This window comes from Tympanuchus pallidicinctus, unplaced genomic scaffold (genome assembly GCF_026119805.1).
Source record: "Tympanuchus pallidicinctus isolate F22 unplaced genomic scaffold, pur_lepc_1.0 scaffold32, whole genome shotgun sequence".
In the NCBI taxonomy this organism is placed as follows: Eukaryota; Metazoa; Chordata; class Aves; order Galliformes; family Phasianidae; genus Tympanuchus; species Tympanuchus pallidicinctus.
Window position 1 is genome coordinate 3,722,226 of NW_026294750.1, and position 22,354 is coordinate 3,744,579.

Here is a 22,354-nt window from a genome sequence, read left to right on the forward strand (position 1 = left end):
GTAAACAAGTATGTGAAATATACAGGTTAAGTTACTCGTCTTATTAACAAAATAAAGCTCTATCTATATTTACAGTCTTAAAAAAAAAAAAAAAGAAAAAAAAAGAAAAAAAAAAAAAGAGAGAGGAAGAGCTGCTCCTTCGGTGCGCGGCCGCATCCAGCCCCCAGCCTGAGCTGTGCCTTGGGGGGAATAAATAAAGCACTGAGAAAAAGGGAAGAGAGAAGGGGGTGGGCAAAGAGAAAGGATCTCCACTGGCTGCTGTGGCCCTGGAGTGAGAGGGAGCAGCAGCCCCTAGCAGAGGTGTGATGCACGCAGCACGGCTGTGCCTGGCTGCTGCCACACGGCGGTGCGTGTGCTCCGTGCTGCTCCCGGCGCTGCATGCACAGCCGGCGCTGCACCTGCATGCAAACCCTGTGCTGGGTGCACGGGTGCTGAGCAGAGCCAGATATTACCTTTAAATCGCTATTTTTTCCTCTCCCCCCACTCCGTCTCCCACCCTCCCCCCCCCCTTCTGCTGTTTCCATGATGCACAGAGGTGAAGCCTTGCACTCGCGGAGCTGCGGTGCAAAGGAGGCACCTGGGGATGCGTGGACCCACAGCAGTGCTGTGCACCGGGGCTGCCCGAGGGCTGGGGCACAGCCAGGGAACAGCACCCGCCTTATTTACAAAGTGGGACAGAGCATCGGGAGCATAAAGGGCTCCTCAGCGCCCTCGGCTCGCACTCGGGTCAGGCAAGAGCTAAAAAAAGCCTCCATGGGAATTCACTGGCAGGCTGCAAGGGGGAACTGCAGCGGAGTGGGGAGGGCTTGGCTGAGCAGAGCTTACGGATGCCCCCGTGGCCAGGCGTCGGCAGGTGGCATGGGTAGGGAATAGAGGGCTGGAAGATTCCCATGTCCCATTCCCCCCAGGTCCTTACTGGGGGCTGCAGGGTTCCTGAGCCATCAGCTCTCAGCCAAGCTGCAGAGCCCCATTCCCTACAGCAGCAAACAGCACCGCCACGTACCCAAACCCCCCACCATCACCCACTCATCTCATCTCATCCCTGCGGCTGCTGGCTCTTTGCCCGCGCCGCATCGGGGGTCACCAGCGCCTGGTGCCAGCCAGCCCCGCTGCCCCCCGCCCGGCCCTTCAGTCTGTCAGCACCACCAGCTCTCCATCGCTCTTCTCCTCTCCCTCCGAGTCCTCCTCCTCGCTGTAGCGATACATCTCACCATCCGCCACCGAGTGCCCATCGTCCCCTCCGCCGTCACCTTCCTTCAGGCTACGAGCGCTGACGATGACGGGCATGCTGGGATCCACGCCACGGGGCAGGTAATGCTCCATCAGCGGGGACGGCAGCTGCATGCCCACCGGCCGAGGGTACAGCACATCCGAGGAGCCGGGGGGCAGCTGGCTGCCTTGGGGACTGCGGGATAAGGGGGAGGGGAGGGGGGGGGATGCCATCAGCGGGACGGGAGCGGGGCGAGCCCCTCGCTGCCCCCAGGGCATCCCTCTGTGTTACCCTATCAAATAGCCCTGCCGGGCATCCTGCCGCCGGTTCCTCATCAGCGCTTTGTACTCCCCCACGCGCAGCCGTTTCCCCTCCACGATGCACGTGCGTTTGGGTCGGGGTTTGTACTTATAGTCGGGATATTTCTCCAAGTGCTGTCGGCTCAGCCGGGCTTGTTCCTCGTAGTAAGGCTGCTTCTCCTGGTTTGTCATCGACTTCCAGCGGGAGCCTGGGCATAGAGGAGCCACAGGGTGTGCTTAGCCACTGCCACACTGCAGCTTCCCCATGGAGATCCGTGTGCACGACCCCATGGCAAGAGGGGATTCACGCTCTTGGGGGCTGGATTTAGATCATGTTTAAGGTTCCTTCTAAGCCAAGCCATTCTGCGGTTCTAGGAATGTTCACATGCTGCTCTATGCACACTACACTTGCAGCAGTGCAATGCATCCCCAGACTGTGGGGCCCTCAAGTGTGATAGGAGCCAGAGTTGGGGTTGGTGGCACCCCTGGGATCGCTGCCATGCGTGGTCCCCAGCCCTGACCTTCTGGGGCACCTCTCCAAATAGGTGCTGTGGCTGCTATAGGCTGTCCTGGTGTGTGACTCAGATTCCTCCAGTGGCTGACCTGCATTGTCACTTCTACCTGCACCCAAGGCAGGAGGGGAAAGGGGAGCACAGCACAAGGCTGCTGACTGGGCAGGGGAGGGATGGGATCAGGGGCTACAGCCAGACCCATGTCCGGGTCTGGGGAGTGATGGTCACGCTGGAAGGATCGCATGATTGCACCGTGGGGCGAATCTGGGATGGCTCAGCCCGAGAGAAAGTGCAGGGGCTTTAACTGCAGTTTCCACTGCTTAAAGGGCATCTGGGGAAGAGTGAGCCCAGCTCTCCTCACAGGCGCACCTTGAAGGACAAGAGGCAGCAGATGAAAGGCAAATTACAGCTGGGAAATAATTCATCCTGCTGGGAGTGGGGCAGCCCTGGGAGAAAGTCCATGAGGGGAGTGGGATCTTCACCCTTAGAGATGCTCAGAGCCAACAAGAGAGCCTTGAGCATCCTCATCTGAGGATGATGCTAGCAGTGCTTATGGCCTCAGACTTCCAGAGTCCTTGTCCCCACTCCCTAAACCCTCCCTCAGGTCTCCATCCCCTAGAGCTCATCTCCTTCCCCTGTTCCACCAGTTGGGCACTCTGAGTAAATCGAGGCACGGAGCCACACGCACCCCACATCCTCCCCCTCGTGCTCAGCCCCTCGTGCTGCCTGAGCCCCAGCAGCCACACAGGAGAGCACACAGCAACCAAAACTCCCAGCCTCGGGTGAGCACCGGTCCCAGCCCCCTCGGCTGCAGGTTAAATTTGCCCCAGTGAACAGCGAGCAGCTCCGGCTCCCCATGCAGAACTGCGCCAGCTATTTAAAGCCACGGACATTGAATGTGACAGCAACCAGAACACCACACGCGTCTGCTCCCAGACCCCTCTCCGACCCCCAGCGGTTGCAAGCAGATCCTGCCTGCGTGCTCTTTCAAAGGGAGAAGCCCAGAGGTTGTTTCGGTTCTTTTTTAACGAGCGGAGCTGCTAAAACGAGGCGGCGGCGGAGCGAAGCGTGTGAGCCTTCAGATGGGCTACCGGGAGACCACACCGATTGCTTTTAATAGCTGGGGTGAAACAGGCTGCCCCAGGGCTGGGGTGACAGCAAGCTGCTGGTGGGGAGCTGGGGGACAGGGCTGGAGGATGCTGCCAGCTAAATGAGGATTGTGCAAAATCGTCCTGCTGGGGATACAGCAGCATGGGGTGCAGAGAGCATTGCAGGGGGGTAAAGGGGTGGCAAGTAAAGAGCTGCACTTGGTGGAGGATAGCAATGAAACAGTGCTGGGCTCTGGGTCCCTGCATAGGGGGGCATTTGCCCCAAAGATCCTCGCCCCAAAGGATGCCCATGACCTGCTGCTCAGAGCAGAACCAAGGAAGCCAGCAGTGGGTCCAGGTCCACCCTCACCCTGAGCATGCACTGCGCCCCTGCTGCTGCCTCTGGTTCCTCTTTGCACACCTTTGTCAATCTGATTGTCAGTCATGGCCCCATTGCTGTGCCCCCCAGTGCTGTGGGATGTACAGAGAAGGGTTTCCTTCTCCTTTCCATCTCACATCACAGTTGGGATCCCCAACCTGGACACGGTGAGGCAGGGTGGACGCAAAGCACTCACCCAGGATCTTGCTGATGCTGGAGTTGTGCATATCTGGGAACGCCTGCAAAATCTTCCTCCTCTCATCCTTCGCCCACACCATGAAGGCGTTCATGGGCCGTTTGATGTGGTTGTTGTTCCTGGACTCGGGGAAATGCCGCGTTCCTACGAGAGGGACCCCAAAGTCTGGCTCAGAGCAGGAGGAAGGAGCAACGTGGCACTGCCCCACGGCACCCACCGTCCCCATACCGTCCATCTCACAGCTCAGCAGAGTCTCATCCAGGCGGTGTGTGGGTGTCTCCTCCATCCGCTCCTTCACAGGGGAAGCATCGATGCCAACGTGGTCCTGCAGGAAGGGTGGATGGAGTCATCATGGGGTGCAGTGATGGAGGGGTGGGGGGTCACCCTGGGTTCGGCTCACCTTGCGGTAAGGGTGGCTCAGCGCTCCCTCCATGGCACCGCTGTGGCCGTGCAGCAGCTGCCGTGCATCCTGGATGGCTTTGGTGATGGCATCGCCCTCGCCCAAGAATCCTGGTGGGAAACCAGCCCGAGGCACCCGTCAGCACCCCAAAATCCCATAATGCCTATCCCCAACCCAACAAAAAATGGGGCCGCGTGGCCCTGTGAGGCGGCACGGTGCACCCAGAGCACCCCAACAAGGTGAGACACCAAGGAGCAGAGCTGCCTGCCGCCTCTGGGAGGTGTTGTTGGGGAGGTTTTAGGACCCTCCACGGGTGGAGGTGATGGGAACCCACCCAAGGGCAGGTTGGACGGGCTGCTCTGCAGGTCTCGCACAGCCCCATGGCTCGGTGTGAGGGACTGGCAGCTGCTCATCTTCAAACTGGGTGAGCTGGAGGCACTGGGGAGCTCGGAGCCTTTGGGTTTGGCCGTCAAGTTCAGCGGCTGCGAGGTCTCCTGGGGCAGAAGGAAGGCAGGGTGTGATGTACAGCCCCTGGCACACCCAGGCGCAGGGGAACAGTGGGTGCTTTGGGGCTGTAGAGGCACTTTGGGGCCATACCTGCATCTGGAGGTGGCCAGAGCCGCTGGGTCTCTTTAACGTGGGAGGAGGAGGGCTGTGCAGCAGCTGCACGGGGTAATCCACTGCAGGGAACAGAGGAAGTGTTGGGGGATGAGGGCACCCCGCAGGCATCCGTGTGCCCTGGGGACTCAGCTCACCTGGCTTGCAGGGGATGGGCTGGATGGGCAGCGCTATCTGGGGGTCCTGGGTCACAGGAAGGGGCTGATGGCTGGGGGTGAAGGCAGGGATCATGACGTAGGGCATGTTGACCTGCTGGAGGAAAGAGCACCACGGATAATGGTTGTGGGATGGCGTAGCTGGGCTGTGTCCCCACTGTCTGGCTCTGCGGGTGGCTACAGGGGTGTCCCCCACCTTTACCTGGATCTGTTGCTGCAGCAGGTTGATTTTGTGCTGCTGCTGGATGAGCTGCTGCTGCTGCTTCGCAATCTGGAAGAAAGGAGACAGAGGGGCTGAGCAATGGGAACAGGGGCTCCTGAGCCCCCATGGGGCATGAGCTGCCCAAATCCAAAAGCGATGTTCCCAAGGGCACAGTGGCCTCCTGTGGTTGGCACAGGAGATGTCTCAAGGGCCACAGGGAGAGAAATGCACTAGGAGAGACCATCATCCATACACCGTGTGCCAGAGATGCCATCCCTGCACTTGGCACCGTTGGGTCACCCATACCCTGATGTCATCCCCACACTTAACACTATTAGGGATAAGAGGAATAAATCAATGTTCAAAGAGCAAAGAAGAGGGCAGTCAGGAAGGGGCTCGTTAAGGACTTCCTATGATTCATCCTCAACATGTAGATAAGGAATGGAGAGCTTTGACCCTGAGCCACCCCATAGCAAGCAGTAGGAGGGGAAGTCTTGGGATGGGCACAGAAACAGGGAAGGTTTCTGGGCAGATACCAAAGAGCTTCTTACTACTTCTAGAGGGGTTCTGTCCCCTGGACCCCATCCCTCTGGTCCTGCCTCTGTAGTCAGAGGGTACCAAAGTGAGCCCCGAAGGGACACAGGTCTCCTGGGAGCTCACCTGCTCCTGCTGCTGCCGCGCCAGCTCCATCTGCTGCTGCTGCTTCTCAAAGAGCATTGCAGCCATGTTCTTCTGCTCGGAGTGGGCTGTCAGGAGCTGATCCCGCAGCGTGGACAGCTGGTTGATCATGACGAGCAGCTGGAGCTCTTTCTCTGCCAGGCTCTCCTGGGTTCCTGCATAGGGAAGAAGCAAAGTTGGGGGCTTGAGGAGCAGCATCACCACCACGGGTGGGGGCTGTGGTCAGAGGGGTGTTCAAAAATCCCTCTGTGCCATCAGAGCAAGGTTTTATCAGGAAAGCCCAGTTCTGGGTAATGAGTATTTTGGGTAAAAACCTACAAATCTCCACAAAACGTGGCGCTGCAGACACACCTCCCCTCCTATTGATGGGGGAACACAAAGTCATGCGGGCACCTGAGGGGGGCACAGAGCACCGAGGTGGCACAGAAGGGACCTCACCCTTCACTTCTTTGGTCTCAGCAGCATTTCGGCCCAGCAGCCTTTCCTTCCAGTCGCTGGAGAGTAATTTCTCAATGGTTGGCATCACTGTCCCCATCAGCAGGCACCGCAGTCAGCAGAGCAGAGTGGGGAGAGGAGAGCCAGGTGAGCACGGCCTGAAGCTCTGCACCGTGGCTCTTCCAATCCCAAATCTTCCCAAAAATAGAGAGGTCCCAGAAACCTTTCTTACCCTCTTTTAAGTTTCTGTTGAAGTCCAGCTTCTCCTGGCTGCCGACAGCCGGCTCGAAGGCTGAGCACCGCGGCTCCAATGCATCACCAGCGGGTGAGCAGGACTCCTGCACACACAGAGCATCACTCGGTGGAGAACCCGTGGACAGGGACATCTACACGTCTCCAAGGAGGAGACACCAAGCTGATGGGGTGCTCAGAGCTGATGGGGTGCTTGGAACTGATGGGATGTTTGGAGCTGATGAGATGCTCAGTGACATCCTGGCCCACGTGCTCCTGCAGCACTCCCCCAGCTTGAAAGCCTCTCAGTGACCAAGCCCTGCTTTGCAGGAGGTTGCTGTTATTTCTTTGGAGTGCCCTGCTTCTCCAAGCCCAGGGACTGAGAATATTGGGCAGAGAGAGAGGAAGCTCGAGAGCAATTAAAACAGGAAACTAACAGAGTGGCCCCGGTCCTGCATGCGGGGACAGTGGAAGATGTCTGCAGGTGGCCCTGGAGAGCTGAGCGCCAAAAGCTAATGCCAGAGCTGAGCTGAGAGCACTGACAGCAGCCAAAAAGCCTGAGGGGAACCTCAGGTTTCAGCTTCGTTTCCTCAGGATGAGGAATAAAAGCTCAGGGAAACGACAACCTCTGTCTGCCTGGGGTGGGATGCAGCGCACTGCCAACCCAAAGGGACCAGGGCTCGGTCAAGGCCAGGAGCAGAGGCGGTCACAGTGATGGGACCCACCTGTGGCAATGCCTGGGGGTCTGTGCCCTCTCTTGGTGGTGGTCCCGGGGGGTCGTTGGGATGGGGCTCAGTGCTGGGGGCAGCCCCCGGTGGGCTCTCGTAGCCACTCTCCTTCTTCTCCTCCGTCTTGATGCTGCAGTTCACCATGCTGCCCGCCCCATCGAGCTCCAGGTGGGGAGAAACGGGGCTCCTCATGGACATCCTGCAGAACAGCAAGGCTGTTAGCAGAGAGATGGGGGTCTCCCCTCCTCCCCACACATCAGAGGTACCCCTTTGCCCAGCCTTGCCCTGTGCTGGTGGTGAAGCTGAACCCTGGGTGCTCTAAGGGCTCTCCATGATCAGCCCCCAGCGGGGCACCACGGGGCACAGAAATGTCCTAAGGGCATCCAGTGGGACACCAAGCATGGCCAGAACCAGTTTTTTTTTCCCATAGGATGTGCCCTAAGCAATGTGCCACAGCCACGTCCCCCGCACAGTTTGTGTCCCCAAATGGGACAAGCTGGGATCCCGCTGCAAACTCCCAGCAGGAATTTCCCCCAGCCCCCGGACCACCAGCCCTCACAACACACAGCAACAACAGCACCAAATGCCCCCTCCCCACCTTTACCTTTCAGGGTGGAATAATAGGGGAAGGAGACCATCAGGGATGGGATTTACAGCGGGATGAAGGGCACGGGGTCCCTGTAGCAGGGACCCCCCAGCCCTGCACCCATCAGGGGGTCCTGCCTGCACCCCACCATCCAGGGGCCCCCAGGACAGGACCGGGCTGCACCATCGGGGCAGCGGTGACACAACAAACAAAGCCCGGCTCAAGCTGCGAATTAATCAAACTGCTGAAAATAAAACCTTCCTCTCAGGAACTTCAAACAAAAGAAACGAAAACAACAAGGCCGGCTGGGTAATGAAAAGCCAGGGCTCTGAATAGGGGACAAAAGGAAGTGGAACAATAGGGTGTTGGACAAAAGCAATAAAGTAAAGGGAAGTGTGACAGCTCAACAATGGGGCACTGTGCGCGCCAGAGTTTCTGATCTTAGCAGGGCTTTTTTTAATCTCAGTTCCCTGCCCTTCTCTGAACAAACCCACGGTGCTCTCCGGGCTCTGGGTTTCCTCCCAGCTCCAGCCCTGCACGGTATCTGCCCGCATCCTGCAGCACCGCCCGCTCCCCTTTCCTGCCCCCTGCCCACCTCGGGGGGCAGCCCGGCAATGAGTCCATCCTCTCTCTCCCCCCCTCCGGGATCGATGCTCATAAAAACACCCCGAGGGATGGGGAGGAAATGGGCGCTGCTGGCAGCAGGACCGAGCCGGCGTGCAGCCAGCGGGATGCTGTGCTCAGTGTGCTGTGTGCATCCAGGTGCCCCGCGGTCTCCCAAAGCCTGAAGTGCTGCAGATGGGGAATAATGAGGCAGCAAAGCACAGCCCCGGGGGCTTTTGCGGCTCAGGAGTTGGTGAAGGAGTAAAGAGAGGAGTTTGGGTGCTGAGTGCTGCTCTGCATGCATGGGGCTGCAACAGCAACAAGCTGAGTTCGGTATGGGAGAGGAGAAGCAAGGTTGGTGCTCCTTCCATCCCTTCTGAAGGCACAAAGCCCAGCTCCATGCATTCCTGCCATCATTTCCCCTCCCTGCCTCCAGCAGGGATGCAGTCAACCCAAGGATGCCCACACAGTGCTCAGCACAGAGCGATGCCCAAAGCTGGAGGAGCACAAAAGCAAAGTGCCAGCGCTCAGTCAGGTCACCTTCCCATTGTGCTTCACCTCCCGGTGCCACTGGAAGTTTACTCTTTAAAATACGGCCGATGCTTTAATAGGGGTCCGTGTGAAAGGGGCCTCATTGTGGGATTATTATACGGTTTGCTGAACAAAAAAAAAAATGTAAAAAAAGGGAGAAGAAAAAAGAGAAAAGTGAGTGGTGATCTTGTTACAAGGCTTGTTCCCATAGCAGGGCTGTGCTGGCTGTCTCAGGTGTGCTCAGCTCAAGGGCTCCTCTGTTGCACAGACAATAGGGCCGGGAACAATTGCCTTGGCACAGGGAATACATCTTCATGTAAGAGATCTTCGCCTTTAATGTTTGCTATTTAATGAAGGGCGGAGGGGAATGGAGCGAACAGAGCACGGATGAGCAGTGCCAGCCTGGAGAGCCACAGCGAACAGCGCAAGCACGGGGACAAGGTGTACCCAAAGATCAGCACAAATGGGGCTTCTTTGCAAAGCCCTACAGCTGCCACCCCAGCACACCTCGCTTTGTTCACCTTACCTGCAACCAGGCTGCCCCAGCTAAAGCCCAGAGCCCAGGGCTGAGGTTTGGGGATGGCGACAGCCGGCTTTTCCTTCTCCATTCGTACCCCTCAATGGCACATCCTGCAATTCTCCCCTTGTGCTGTGCCACCCTTCCTGGCTAGGAGCTGATCCTATCTGCCCCATTTGTGTCACAGCCGAACAGCTCGTTAGGGCAGGGGCAGAGCCAGCAACAGCCTGGCACCATGGGTGATGCTAATGTGCCTCCTGCCGAGCCCTCCCCCCCCCCCGGACCCTTTAGAGCATCCCCTCACAGGTCTCCAGCATTGCAGAACACAGCACTCACCTCTGCACAGCAGCAAGGGGGAAAAACGCCAGCAGAGATGCACTGCAGGCTGCACCAGGCTCAGAACTGAGGGTTCCTGCTCCTCAGTCCAGGGCAATTCCACCCCATGGGATGGCAGCACTGAGGGGTCCCACAGAGTGGGACATAGGAAAGCATCCCAGCAGCTGATGGGGTGAGTTGGGTTGCCTGGCTTTTAGGATCAGCCCCATCTGCCCATCACCAAACGCACCAGCAGATCCGAGAGGCCGTCAGCTTTTTTCTTTTCCTCTTTCCACACAGAAAAATATCAGTTCATAGATTCCCTTCCACCTCCCCACGCACGCAGCAAGCCAGGGGAAAAGCACCAAACGTAGCCAAACACAAAATCCAACAGGGGAAAACACCACACAGCACAGAGCAGCGGGAAAGCACCGCAGGCACGAGCTGCGAGCACCCCCAGGAGAGAGAGCAGGGGGAAAAATAAACCACACACAGGTTCTCTCCTTCCAAGCAGGGCTCAAGGAATCCCTCCGGTCACCGGCACAGACAATAGCCCGTCTCCTGCCAGACGAGAGGACTGCTTTCCTGCCAGACTTGGAATGTCCTTTCGGGGCCCTTTCCAAGCGTTTCCGCCCAGCGTGCCTTCACACATAAAAGGAGGGATGGTTTCCTCCTGCCACGGCCACTGCGTGCCTGGGGGGGTGGCTGAGGTGAGGGACACAGCTGGGAACTTCACGAGGTTGCCATCCCATGGGGACGCAGGGACAGCGGGGTGCATGGCAGGGAGAGGGCAGCACTTCCTACACTGGGATCGGGGCTCTGGTGTGTGTAAAAATAGAGGGTCATGGGGTCAAGTCTCACCTTTTTGAGCTCGCGAGGGATTGCAGCCAACCTCTGGCACTCCACACTAAGGCATATCTGCTGTCCCCAGCGCCGTGCTGTCACTAGCAGGAGGAAATGGTGACCTTTGGGGATGCAGCAGAGCTGGAAGTGCAGCCCGTGTGGCTCCCGGCCAAGCAGGAATCAGCAGCGGGGCTCCTGCACAGAGCCATTCACAAACACCCAACAGCTGAGGATTCATGCCCAGAAACGCCCAGTGTAGGACCATGAAAAAGCAGGTTTTAAGCCCAAGATACACCTGGATGTTGGGATACTGAAGTCACCCAGAAGCCACGGATGCTGCAGAGCTGCCATCACCTCGTGGCAGCCACAGCTCCACGTGTCCCCGCCAAGCCAGGCAGAGCCGCAGCGGAAACGCTCAGCGCTGGGGCGAGCCGACGCTTTGCACATCCTCTGCAACACCTCACCTGCAGAAAGCCCCAACCTCTGCCTTCCCAGCATGCTGCCAAGTGCTGGCGTTGCTGAAAAGCTGCAACATCAGTGCCGAAAAGGGAGAGATTTGGAAAGCATTGCTCTCGGTTCATTTCAGCAAAACTCTGGGGGCTCGCGGGCAAAACCGCAGCTCCAACCAGAGCTGGGATTTCCCAGTGCCCACACGGAACACGGCGCTCTTTGTCTGTTCCCCAAAGGCTCCCCGTGGCTCTGACTGGGGGGGTGACAGCCTCCGGAAACGTCCCTGTGGGCTCAGAGCGCAGCGGTGACACCAAGGTGACAGAATTGGCATCATGGAAACTCCTGGCAATGGGCACGCAGGGGAGGTCACCCCTCCGTGTGCCACCCCAGCACCTCCTGCCGCCCACATCCCCTCCACTCCCAGTCTAGTCAAGCCTGGGACCCGTATCTCACAGGGAGGAGGATTCCCCCCTTTGCTTCTAGAGGCCGTGCTCGGCTCTCCAGCACTGCCAGGCTGGGGCTCTCGGTGGGGTGGAGCAGCAATTCTGCATCGCTCAAGTGGAGCGTAGAAATGCGTGGCTCCTGTTGCTGCACAGCTCCTGTTGCTGCACAGCCCGTGGAAGCTTTAACTCTAAAGCAAGAGGACGTCCTGGAGAAGCAGAGTGGTGCTGTGGGATGCTCAGTGTGGGGACGGGACAGCAAAGCCCCCCATGATAACAATGAGAGGTGAACGCCGTGTGCTGCCATCCCTGGCACATGGGTCCCTTTGGCACAGCCTGCAGAGGTCTCAACCACATCACATCCCCGGGTTCTTGGGGGCCCTTTTTACTCACAATTTCCAGCTGGTTGTGAATTCTGCTCTCACAGGGCTTCCTAAGCTGCTCCTTACCACGCTGCTCTGGTTTCATACAAGATGGCAGAGGGCCACATCACCGCCACGAGGCGCCTTCCTGCCTCCCCCCTCTCCAGCACAGGGGCTCAGCCGGGACCTCCCCCTGCTGCCAGCACCCCACATCCAGATGGGGGCAATGAGCCTCACAGCACAGCGCTGGAGGCCTTAAATCACATCCAATGTACCCATATTCACCTCAAAGATGTAACACATGCACTATGCGCTCAGCAGCAGCACTAGAGCCAAACAAATAACCCAACGCAACACCAAGAGCCTTCCCAGGGCATCAACTGGTGCAGGTCCACAGCAATGGTTCCAGCATGGGTTTCTTTGATGGGATGAGCAACAGGATGCTTTAATTAGGGGAAAAATCAAAATGACCATCAGGTGGACCTTCCTGCCCACGGGATTTATTGGGTGGGGAACGATCTCATCGGCACGTTGGAAGTATTGAAGACCCACCGAGGAACGGGCACAGGGAGTGGACCCAGGCAATGGGAGATGTGCTCCTTCCCCCTTCCCATCCTCGGGGTGAGGTTACCTGCCAGGATTTCTTTCTTTTTTTTTTTTTCTTTTGGTTGGTTTTTTATTTTTCCCCTTTCCCTTTTGGTATCGCTAAGGGGAAAGCGCTGCTCACCGCCAGCTCTGCAGCCGGATGGCTTCACTGCCCAGGTTGCATTTGGAAACGTCTTTAGAGAAGGGTCTGGAAGCACCCAGATGGGAACCAGGACACAGCAGGGACATGGGCAGCACGGGGACAAGGCGACACCAGGGTTGGGTGACTCCCTGTTCCCACGTGCTGGGCAGGGAGCAAACAGCACTGCGCATCCCCCCGACTCCTCACCCGCTCCGCACAGCGCGGCAGGAAGCCGTGCAGCCATGCACAGCATTGCTTTGCACGCCGGCCACTCAAAGCGTTCTCATTTGCACGTCTTCAAGAGTTTTTTCACCCCTGCAGGTCTCTAAATACCACAGCAAAAAAGAACAAGCCCCCACAGCTGTAATATTTTCCAGGTCCCCCTTCCTACTGCGCCTCTTTTCCTCTTTTAAATACTTTTTGACGCAAAATCTTGTCATTCGTGGAAGGCTTTGGATGGGTGGTAGAGGGGAACGGCCACAAGACCCAGAAGGTTCTGCAGGTGCTGAGCACCCAGGGGTGGTCGGATCAGGACCTCAAGGGGTCCTCAGGGCCCTTCCCTGACCCTGGAGCCCTCTGGGCTCCTCCACCCTCCCCCCAGCCGTCCACAGAGCGCTCAGCTGCCCACCCTCTGCCCCTTGTAATGCAATCGATTTGCAAAGGAAGAGCAAATAAAGGAAACCTTTCCCATAACAGAGATGAGGACGGGGACGACTCACCCGGCACGGTGATGCCGGAGCGCACGGAGCTCCGTCTCTGTCCCCTTTGTTGCAGTTTCTGCCTTCTCCTCACCCCAAAGCAGCCCTCGGGTTTATCGCAGAGGCCGATCTCGGTGCAGGTTTGGTGCTGTTTCACTCACTCAGCGTTTCCAGGCAGAGTTTGTTCACAAACAATACTTTCCAATCGCATGACGGAGGGGCGAAGACATTTGACCCCTTTCCTCTCCCGCTCCTCAACAAGAAGGAGCTCAGCTCAGCCAGGCTCAGCCCAAGCACTTGGGGACTAAAGGATGGGATGCAGCACAACACTTCCCAAAGCACAAACCTCCCTCTTCCACCCCTTGCTGAGCACCTCGTGCCATTCTGCACCTTCCATCAGTGGCACTTTTTTCCAGTTGCCTCCCAGGCTTTGAGATTTTTTGGGGAGCTCCTCTTTGGGAGACTCAACTTTGGGAGTTCTTTGGGGGTTCCTCTTTGGGGGAACTCCTCTTCGGAGGTCTCCTTTCTGGAGGGTACTCAACTTTGGGGGGGTTCTTCTTTGAGGTCTCCTCGTTGGGGTTTCTTCTTTGGGAGCTCCTCTTTGGAGGCCTCAATTCTGGGGGCTTCTCTTCGGGATCTCTTTTTTAGGGGACTCAACTTCGGGGTCTCCTATCCGGGGAGCTTCTCTCTGGGAGCTCCTCTCTCTTGGGGCGGCTTCTCTTTGGGGTCTCCTCTTTGGGGCTCCCATCCGATGGTATTCTGGTGTTTCCAGCTCACATACATGTACCCAAAGCAGCTCAGGGGCCCCTTGAAGACAACACCAAACCCCAAACCCCGCGGCCGCGCGCTTCCGCCCGTGCCAGCTCCGCTCTCCGAAACCCACATCGCCCCAGAAACCATCGGCTTCACCTTGTATGGGTTTGTAACAGCAGCAAACAGCCCCATGCACCCAAACTGCTGCTTGGCCACAGGGGCACAAAGGCTCTATCAATGGAACTCAAGGGAACCGGGGGAACTCCACCCCCTCCAGCTGCCAGGGGGGCTTGGGGAAGGGGTGACGGCCACCTCCCAGCTGCTGGGGCCATTTGACATTTCAACAACAGATTTTTGCCAGTGTGACAGGAGCTGATGGCACCACGGGCAGCTTCCTTTGGAAAGCAGAGGGAACCTGGATCTCAGCAATCACAGTCAGGTGGGTCGGGATGGAGATTCCCCAAGGAAAACACTCTCAGCTGGATTTCTCTCCCTTATTACCGCAAGCTCCCTTCTTACTGATTTATGGGGCAGATCTGAGATCCCGTGCTAAGAACTGAGTGAGGAGCTCGTTCCTCATTGCCCTGCACCCCTCCAGCAGAGTCCCTCCCAGCACAGGTAGGTCACCCCAAGCCCAGTGCTGGGAAAAGGACTGCTTATGGGACAGACCCCTCTGAGCAACAACACCGCATCACACCCCCGACCACCGCACACAGTCAGGTTCACTTCTTTCCCTCCCCTGCTCATTTCAGAGGAGATCACAGACCATGAAAACCGTGCAGAGAGACGTGGGGACAAGCTCCTACTGGCCCGCCAGGATTATTTTCATTGCACAAGGGGCGCAGACTCTCCAGCAAGCTGCAGACAGCCCTCCCTGCTGCCATGGGGTGTCCGATTGCCCCTGACCACCCCCATATCCTGCAGCATACAAGGGGCTCTTTGTGCCCAAGCAGCCACAGTGGCACCTGTCCCCCTCTGTGTCCCCACATCCCCTCAGGTCCTCAATCCCCCTGCAGCAAAGGGCTTTACGTGCCCAGCTGGCTCCTGCGTGGCTGAGCAGGGCTGAGGGAAAGCACAGTTGCTCTGTGCACAAGCATTTGCAATCCCTGCTGCTTTGCACGCTGCTTTTTTGCCATAGGGGTGCATGAGCCTGCCGTGGGCTCTTCTGGGCTCTGCCCACCTGGTGGCTGCACCTGGGAGAGCCACCATCCCATAACCGGCACCAAGCAACCCTCCCCTGCAAAAGCACACTTTCCCCAGCTCAGTTCCCAGGATGGACCCACAAACCTGGTGCAACACAGCAAGAAGAGCTGGCAGAAGAAGCCCAAGAGCAGGTGCTGCAGGTGAAGACCACAGCCCGAGAGCCCCCAGGAAAGGCAAACATTGCCCTCTTTCTGCCCACGCTGCAGCCTGTGGGGGTACAGAGGGGTCTCAAAGCTGCACAGGCACAAAGTGCCCCTGGGACCCCCCCCCCACAAACCCTCCCGAAGTCCCCTCCCCAGCGCCTGTATCATGCACAGCAAGAAAGGTGAGCAGGAAAGCTCCAGAGCCTCATCCACTGGGGAATTCACCTGCAGAGCCCCAGAGGCTGGGGATGTCCATGTCCGGGTTCGTGTCCTCTCTGCCAGCAAAGCCCCACGCAGAGCAGCCTCACAGGCGGCTCCGTGCAGCCCCTGCCCCAGGGGACTCGCTTTCCGGCTGGGCGTGCAAGGTAGAACAATGGGGCCGAGCCCTCTATTGTTCCAGACAAAAGATAAGCCGGGCTCTGGCATTCCCCAACCGGAGGGCAGGGACTGGCCGAGCCCTTCCCTGCCCCGGGCTCCATGGGGACAGGTGGAGAGGGGCTGCAGGAGGCCCTGCCCCTGCGCAGCCCCCAGCTCACACCTCCACAGACACGCACACACACACACACATGCACATCCTTACACACACACTCCATCCCTGCAGGCTTTGCCCCAGCTCTGCATTTGGCTTTGCTCCCCCTTTTCTTCAGCCTCACGTCCCCACGTGTCCCCATCGTCCAGCTGCGCACCCAGCACCTCGCCAGCCTCCTTCCAGCCCTTGGTCCCATTCTTTCCTCTCCTTGAGCTGTTCCTCTTCTCCGGGACCACTTGATGGGAAGGATGAGTGCTGCTAACCGCACACAGCACATGGCACAGCAGGCTCAATGCACCCCACAGGCAATGGGGCAGTGCAGCAGGGATGGGGGTTGCCCAGTGGAACTGCTTGGGACCCCCCCAGCCGTGCCCATGCAGCCCAACCCATCACCCACACCTTCACTTTTTCTGTGCTTTCACAGAACAAGGCTACCAACGCTCCCATACAAGAGAGGAAGAGCACAGAGAGCTGCATGCTGCACCCACGGGGCACCCAAACAGCAGCAGAAGGTGACAGCCCAGGGCTGGTAATTGCTCATTAAACATGGAATGCGTCCAGGCTGACCCTCTCCATGCCAGGGAACAGCACCGCTTTTGCGCGGTGCTGGCAATGCCTGCAGGCATTTCTCTGCCTGTTTCTACCCCTTTGCTTCTTTCCAGACTCCAGCCCAGCCCTCAGTAACTCCATTTCTCAAGGGCAAAGAGGACCAAATACCCCTCTGCTACCCCACACCCTTTGAATTCTCTTTGCCATACATCTCCTCCCAGCAGAAAACCAACTGCCGTCAGCCCCCTTCACCAGCCAGAATGGAGAAACAATGCCTCAGAACATCAGATCTCAGCCAGGGCCACCCAAAATGCTGCTGGAAGGATGAGCCCCATTACCTTGTTCCTCTGTGATGAGGCAGATGGGGTGGTGGGGCTGAGCTCCGCTTCCAGCACGTGCTCAGGACTTGCATCAGTGCTTTGTGGGATCCCATTTGGCCGCTGCATTTCCCCCCCGTTCCTTTTCTCCCTGACCCATCCCAGCAGCCTCAACACCAACCAGCAGTGCCCCCTGCATCTCCCCAGCGCCAAAGCGACAGCACCGGCCACACCAAGTGCCCTTGTTTGGGACTGGAGCACATCCAGCATTGGACATATGGCCCCGGAGCAGGTGGGGTGGTAGAAGAGAGGGGGGAAGGGAGAGCTTCCAACTGCAAAACCATTTCCAAAAGTCGGTGCCTTTGCCATCGCTCCTCCTGCTGGGAGCGGCCGGGCTGAGGGAGCCCCATGCTGAGCGTAGGGCACAGCCCGAGGGAGAGGGTTTGGCTCTGAAATATTCTCCAAAAGGCACAGGACGGGGGGAAGGCACCGACCGCTTTCCCAGCAGCACTGTCACAGGCCGCCCTAATTTATTTCCCTTTTGTCTGTTTTGTGCTGTGCAAAAAACTGGGTGGAAATGGGGTGATGCATCGCGGCAAACTTTTGAAGCAGCCCAAATCTTCCCCCTCCCACCTCCTCCACGCAGCACAATGAGACCCAAACCTCCAAAGCTGGTGAGAAACCAACAGCAGAGCTGGGGACGTCCCAGAGCTGTAGGGACACCACGGGGCTGCAGACCCCCAGGGCTGAGTCCCCATCAGACCACGGCCAGACGCAGCTGCTGCTGGATGCACAGAAAGAGGCAGCTCACACTGCTGTATTCTAGCAGAGAACAAACAAATTTCACCAACACTTTGCAGTGATGCTCCGCTCAGCACACAGCCAAACCAGAACAGAACAAAAGAGTCCAATGGGTTTTCCCCATGCTGTTGTCCAGAGCTGTAGGGAGTCACTGCCCTGCCCAGGAGTGGGGATTTGTTTTGCTTTCAATACACAGTTTGTAGGAAAATAAACGTGATGCATTTTAGCAGCACAGCGGAGCGCTTGGGGTGTAAAAGCAGAGCAGAGCTGTAGTGATGCGCGTTGAAGGCTGTCCATCTGGTGAGAAAGGCTTTTCTGCTCTGCAATCACACGCACAAAGCAGCTCCAACCCTAAGTGTTCACAATGGGATGGGGCTGAGCAAGCAGGAGTGCAGCATGGTGCCGGACAGACAAAGCTGGGCGCACATTGGGTGGCGTGCCCTGGGTCCATGGGGAGGGACAGCCAAGAGCAGAGCCAAACTGCATCAAAATCCTTCTGAGTTTGTTGGGTTTTGTTGCAAGGGATCGCCGAGCTGCCTCGGCTCCATGGCCATCCAAGCACCCTACAGACCACCCTCACCAACGGGGTTGCTCTGAGCCACCCCACGTGCTCCAGACCCCAAAGCCATCCCTGCCCCATGGCACCGAGCCCCCATCATCCCCAAGCACTCACCTCAGCGCAACCCACACTGTTGGCCACCGATGCCCCCATCCCCAACCTCTGTGACAGCAAACCAGCCCAGCGTCAGTTCCAGGAAGGCAACAAGCAGCAAACCCCTCCAGCAAGTAGCAAATGTAAAAATAAATGTGCTGAAAGGAAAGATTTACTGTGCTGCTGCTGCTGCGTGCCCTGCATGGAGGGAAAAGCCCATCCTCAGCATCCCATGGACAGAGTTAAATCCTCTCCAGCAAATAGCAAAGTTTACGAGCTGCTCCATCTCACTGCTAGGGTGCAGCTCCCCATGAGAATCGGGGGGGTTCAAAAAGCTCAGTTATTCCCTCCCCCGGGCACTTCAGCCTTCTGGAACAAACTCAGCTCTGAGGACTGTGCAGGGTCTGCAATTTGGGGGTCAAAAGCAGCAGCAGGGAAAGCTCGCCGCGATGCGCAGTGCTTTGCGCACCCAACAGCTCCAACCAAAAAGCTCCCAGAGCAACGAACGTAGTTCAAGGAGAAGGAAAAGGGATCTATTTGTAAAGTTTGTGGTCTCTGCTCCTACCTAATGGTGCTGCTTGGTGGGTGCTGAGCTCCTGGGGGGCGACGGGCTGGCAGTGCAACGAGAGCTGCTAAAAAACAGGGCACCCGCCAAGCCGACCTGCCCACCTCCACCAAAGGACAGCGGCTGTTTTTCATGCGACGGCCCCGAAATCGCAGCCTTTTAAAGGAGAAAAAAAACCCCCGTGCTGTATCAGTGTCAACAGAATGGATTCTGTGCAAAACTCAATTGAACTAAAAGGAAATTGCGCGGATTACAAACGCGGGTTATTGGCTCAATAGGGGAGTAACTGAGCGATACGATCTGGTCTGCGCCACGGAGAAAATAACATTAGCTGAGCTAATGGTCCTTTTTCACTCCTAAAACCTATTACTCCAGATCTGCTTTGGAAGCAGGGTGTATTTCCATGGAAATACCTCGCGAGACGGAGCGGCTTTGAGCGCTGCGCAGCCACAGATTGACATTTTTCCCAGAGCAACCCCACGTCCAGCACTGGCAATCAGGTTGGGGTGGAAAGGAGCAGAGCTTTGCATCTGTTTGTGCATTTCACAACCGCTCAGCTGCAGCTCAGGGTGACACAGCTCTGGGTTCCTCTCTGCCATCACTAACTTTGTGTGAGCTGCCCTCCGGCTCCCACCACACGCATCCCTGAGCCGAGGGGTGACACCAGATGGAAACCCCCCCACATCACAGCAGTGTAGGACCCCCAGGATCCCTCTCAGCGACCCAAATCTGCCATGAACCACCCCAAAACACGTGGCTGCGGGATGCAGTGACACGGATCAGCCGTAATTTGGGCTCAGACAGCAGACAGCTCTGTGCTGACCCCGGCTGTGCCCCGTGGCAGCGCCGCTGCTGCACTGTTGGAGCACTTTGTTGGATGGACAAACAGCAGCGCGGTGCTGCCAGCAAGTTTTCCTGCTCGTGTTCTGTGCCGGTATCCCGACGGCGTTGCAGGGATGTAGGAGGGGTTGGAGAGATAATACACACGGGCAAATTGCCTCTGCCATCCAACAAGGCAGCAACAGCACATCCATCCCCTGGGGGAGAAGGGAAGGGGTCCCAAAGGATGGGGACCCAAAGGATGGGGACCCAAAGGATGGGGACCCAAAGGATGGGGACCCAAAGGATGGGGACCCCTCCGAGCTGCGAAGCCCCACACAGCCGCACGCAGCCCCGCACGCCCCGTGTGTGGCCGAGGCCGGCTGTGCGCGGTGTGTGCCGGCACATGGTGTCTGTCTGGCCGCGCAACGCGTCCGCCTGCGTCGGTGGGGCTGCCAGCCCGACACCCGCTGCTCCTAAAACAGAGCGCACGGCACGGACAGGAGCTGGGACGCGTCCTACTGGGGGTCCTGGGGAGGGGGCTGCAATGGGATCACACTGAACACGAAGCGGAGGGGGGGAGGGTGCCGCGGATTAACCCCTTCCCTGCCGCGCTCTCGCTCTCCCCGGCGCTGCTCTCGGAGGAGTTCGCAGCCCCATAAGTTTGTAACAGGACTGGGGCCGCGCGGGGAAGGACGCGGAGCTCCGCTTTCCCCCTTTCCCATTTCGTTTAAGCAAAGGGGTGGCGGGGTTCTGCCATGCTGCCGCACAGCCGGGGTCGGGGGCACCGCGACCCGGGACGGTGCTCAGCGCCCCCAGAGCCGCGTCCGTGCCCTCCCCTCTCCTCTCCCCCCACGCAGTGCCCCACATGGCCGTGCCTCTGCCCCGCTCCCTGTTCCGCCCGCACTCACGGCTCCGCCGCGCTGCAGCGCTGCGCCCGGGTCCCGCTCCCGGTCCCACTCCGGTGCCGCTCCCGGTGCGGGCTCCGCCGCCTCTCGCACGGCTCAGGTCCGCTCCATGTCCCCGGCGCCTCCGCTGGGAGCTGCCCCGGCGCCGGGCGGAGAGAGGGAGCGGGGAGGAGGGGAGGAGGAGGAGGAGGTGGAGGAGGAGGGCCCAGCAAACCAGCAGCCGGCTGAGGGGCGGCCCCTCTGCCCCGTCCCCTCCCCTCGGGACCCCCTGCTTTGCCCCGACGGGGGACCCACGCCGGACGCCGCTTCTGCTCCGTCCCGGACTCGTGGCGGTGGGGGGCGGAGGAACCCCCCAGGGACTTGAGCAGAGTTTGGGAGACCCCTGCCCGCACCCCGCGTCCCACCGCCAGGAATGAAAGGCGGAGGGTCGCGGCTACGCTGGGAGCGCAGGGCTGGTTGGGGCACACACGTGTTGACAAACGCTCTGCTTTGCAGAATGAGATCTTTAAAATGTTATGTCAACATCGAAGGAGGACTGTTTACGTTTTGCCAACAGGGAAAATTCCCATTGACTCGAAGCCACTTCCTCCCCCCACACCGTCGTTTTCTTCCATGGGAATTTCTTTTTTGTTTTCAAGCTTTGTTTTCATCCAGCCCCAGGAGCATGACACCGCAGCTCAGGGGACTTCCTCCCACTCCGTACAACTGGAAAATGGGCTTTCCGGGGGGGGGGATTGGACCCCCAACACCCCGTGTCCACCCCTCACCATGGGAAACCTCTCCATCACCGTTGCAGGGAAAGGAGTAAAGAAATGTGCTGAGCTGCAGCTTCACTGTGAGCACAACGCAGAGGGAAAAGTGAGGTCAGGAGTGACCTGGGAGAGCTCCTGGCATCAACCCAGAACATTAAACACAAAGCACGGGAGCGTCTGGAAGCAAAAGTAGAACCCCACATGTCAAAGAGCTTCTGCATCCTCCTACGTTCCCGTTTTACAGATGGAGAAACTGAGCCCTGCAAAGCACGTAGAGCTGTGCAGTGAGCTGCAGACCTGCAGCAGGGTGGGATGCAAAGGCAGCTCCCCCATCCGCTGCCCCCCGACCCTCCCAAAGCCCCCCATCCTGTCCCATAGCAGGAATGGCCCCCGGCCGCCCCACAGACCCCACAGCAGCTCAGCAGGCAGAGGCGCATCCCCCGAACCAGAAGGGGAAACAATTAACAAAGGGGCTGAGGACCCACACAATTAAACCCAAAAGAGGGAGAAGAGGCTTTGTTCGGGTCGCCATGGCAACAGCCAGCCCGGAGGAGCGGCCACGGACTTTCACTTTCCGTTCCTTCCTGGCGGTGGTCGTGGTGGCCCCGGTGGCTTCTCCACTGGGCGCCCATTGCAGCTCCCTGGCTCAGGCATCACCCCCAGATGGGTGCTGGGCTGAGGTGGCCCAGCTGGGGCTGTTACCACACACAGACCTTCTCCTCAGCCCAGCTCTGCTCGTTATCACATCCTCCTTCAAGCAACACCGGCTGCACCTGCACCTTCTTTCCACCTTCTGCAGGGCACTGCCAGCACACACAGAACATCACCAACAGCCACAGAGCATCACTGGGATCCACAAAATATCCCATGGAGCAGCCCCAGTATCCACGAAGCATCCCAAGATCCACAGACCAACCCCTAGGACGCATGGAGCATCGCAAGGATCCTAGGACCCACATGGCATCCTCAGGACCACAGGCATCAGGTGGATGTGATGATGCAGAGATGGTCCTCACCCCTCCAGAGGGGCTCACATGGTGCTTCTGTAGCTCCATCTCTCCCCACCTGGCCACATCCAGGCTCACAACCAGGGCAGCTCCATGCCTGTGGTTCCCCCTGCAGCGTTCTGCTTTCCTCAGCAGAAGGAAGCTGGGACAATG

The 22,354-nt window shown here is 58.4% G+C and overlaps 1 protein-coding gene across 7 annotated transcripts; it reads right to left on the reverse strand.

Annotated features, from left to right (window-relative positions):
• Window positions 1–495: 495 nt before the first annotated feature.
• On the reverse strand, window positions 496–20,624 carry SOX13 (SRY-box transcription factor 13). 7 transcript variants are annotated; one of them, XM_052698210.1, is made up of 15 exons: window positions 15,244–15,416; window positions 9,705–10,627; window positions 7,129–7,330; window positions 6,405–6,510; window positions 6,176–6,262; window positions 5,720–5,892; window positions 5,060–5,128; window positions 4,840–4,954; window positions 4,682–4,764; window positions 4,419–4,578; window positions 4,085–4,194; window positions 3,913–4,009; window positions 3,685–3,828; window positions 1,502–1,718; window positions 496–1,405 (listed from the first exon to the last, which is right to left on the reverse strand). In XM_052698210.1, the coding sequence occupies exons 3-15, from the start codon at window positions 7,327–7,329 to the stop codon at window positions 1,129–1,131; spliced, it is 1,839 nt and encodes a 612-aa protein (XP_052554170.1). In that variant the 5' UTR covers window position 7,330; window positions 9,705–10,627; window positions 15,244–15,416; the 3' UTR covers window positions 496–1,128. The 7 variants fall into 7 exon arrangements, with proteins under 7 accessions (XP_052554170.1, XP_052554169.1, XP_052554172.1 ...); XM_052698209.1 differs by having other exon boundaries at window positions 9,705–9,969; window positions 10,545–15,416; XM_052698212.1 differs by lacking the exons at window positions 9,705–10,627; window positions 15,244–15,416 and adding an exon at window positions 20,446–20,624.
• Between the last annotated feature and the right edge of the window lie 1,730 nt (window positions 20,625–22,354).

What these genes read in the sequence shown, in the direction of transcription:
- SOX13 (XM_052698207.1), bottom strand. Translation starts at nt 16,108, where the DNA reads ATGTGCTGTGTGCGGTTAGCAGCACTCATCCTTCCCATCAAGTGGTCC. An exon ending in CGCGGCAGCAGCAGGAGCAG is followed by an intron (nt 5,129 to 5,719) that starts GTGAGCTCCCAG and finishes CCTTTCTTCCAG; the next exon opens with ATTGCGAAGCAGCAGCAGCA. An exon ending in GCCCATCCCCTGCAAGCCAG is followed by an intron (nt 4,765 to 4,839) that starts GTGAGCTGAGTC and finishes TGTTCCCTGCAG; the next exon opens with TGGATTACCCCGTGCAGCTG.